This window comes from Sinocyclocheilus anshuiensis, unplaced genomic scaffold, assembly GCF_001515605.1.
Source record: "Sinocyclocheilus anshuiensis isolate Anshui unplaced genomic scaffold, SAMN03320099.WGS_v1.1 scaffold2493, whole genome shotgun sequence".
Classification (NCBI taxonomy): domain Eukaryota; kingdom Metazoa; phylum Chordata; class Actinopteri; order Cypriniformes; family Cyprinidae; genus Sinocyclocheilus; species Sinocyclocheilus anshuiensis.
Window position 1 is genome coordinate 101,957 of NW_015549322.1, and position 1,471 is coordinate 103,427.

Genomic DNA, 1,471 nt, shown 5'->3' on the forward strand with positions numbered 1-1,471 from the left:
CGCCCCCCCTGCCCGCCGGCCTCCGCTCACTCTAACCCCCGGCCTCCGCTCACTCTAGCCGCAGGCTTTTAGATGAAAACGACGAAAACGTCGTTTTTTTTTAGACGAAAACGTCCAAAAGGTTGCACAAGGGTTAAAAGTCATATTTTCGTTGGCAAAATTGAACAAGACGCACAATGTTGTGTTTAAATTTTGCACAATATTAACTTCTTATTTACTGAAGTGTTGTTCACTGCACTTGTAGTCTTCGTGACAAAATCATCACTCAAAATCATATCACTGCTGGTGTGATATCGATGATCATGTGATATAAATATAAGACAAAAACTCATACAGGGGCATTTTTTGGCCCAATATCTTGAATTTTTAGGGCATAACTGCATTTATGGAGTTGTTGTCCTGCATCATATTTGATGACGCACAGGTTTGGGGGCGGGGCCAGCGCGTTAACTGCGTTATTTATTCATAACTAATTAATTAAAGGTGACATATCATGAAAATCTGTTTAAATCAGCAGTGGATTTATTGATTTATTTACTGTATATTGCTGCTGCCACACAGATCTAAAATAAACATGCGATTTCACTCTAACCGCCAGCCTCCGCTCACTCTAACCCACCGGCCTCTGCTCACTCTAACCCATGGCCTCCGCTCACTCTAACCCACCGGCCTCCGCTCACTCTAACCCCCGGCCTCCGCTCACTCTAGCCGCAGGCTTTTAGATGAAAACGACGAAAACGTCCTTTTTTTTTAGACGAAAACGTCCAAAAGGTTGCACAAGGGTTAAAAGTCATATTTTCGTTGGCAAAATTGAACAAGACGCACAATGTTGTGTTTAAATTTTGCACAATATTAACTTCTTATTTACTGAAGTGTTGTTCACTGCACTTGTAGTCTTCGTGACAAAATCATCACTCAAAATCATATCACTGCTGGTGTGATATCGATGATCATGTGATATAAATATAAGACAAAAACTCATACAGGGGCATTTTTTGGCCCAATATCTTGAATTTTTAGGGCATAAATTACATATTGTAAAAAGGGACATAATATGTCTCCTTTAAGTAAATGCATTAAACTGACGGCCCTAGTTTTTTCCCACTGTGTGTGTTATCAGAGCTGAAGTTCTCGGTCTTCGCTCCGTCTGCGGTGGCCTGCTCGTGTGTGACGGCAGCCGTGATCAGACTGGATGTCCTAAAGAACGAATACGGCCCCGACGGCCTGCTGCAGCTGCTGAGAGACGTCCTGGACACGGACATGGTGAGGACACATTCACTCGTAACTAGGGATGTAACGATTCACTCAACTCACGATTCGATTCACGATTTTGATTTCCCGATTCGATTCACGATTTAAGACAAATGATAAATTAAATGTGTCCTTTTATTATTGCTTGGACAAAATGCTGCACGTTTCTTTGTGAAATTGAAATATAACACTATAATAATATACTAATATAGCACTTGCA

General features: G+C 41.5%; 1 protein-coding gene across 2 annotated transcripts in view; it reads left to right on the top strand.

Annotated features, from left to right (window-relative positions):
* The window catches only part of ccnd3 (cyclin D3), a 9,115-nt gene that overhangs the window by 3,931 nt on the left and 3,713 nt on the right, over window positions 1-1,471 (top strand). Inside the window, exon 4 of one of the 2 annotated variants that reach the window (XM_016444853.1) lies at window positions 1,121-1,263. The exons of the other annotated variant lie outside the window; for it this stretch is intronic. Within the exon in view, the coding sequence (XP_016300339.1) occupies window positions 1,121-1,263 (143 nt within the window). The remainder of the gene's footprint in view (window positions 1-1,120; window positions 1,264-1,471) is intronic. 2 annotated transcript variants of the gene reach the window in all.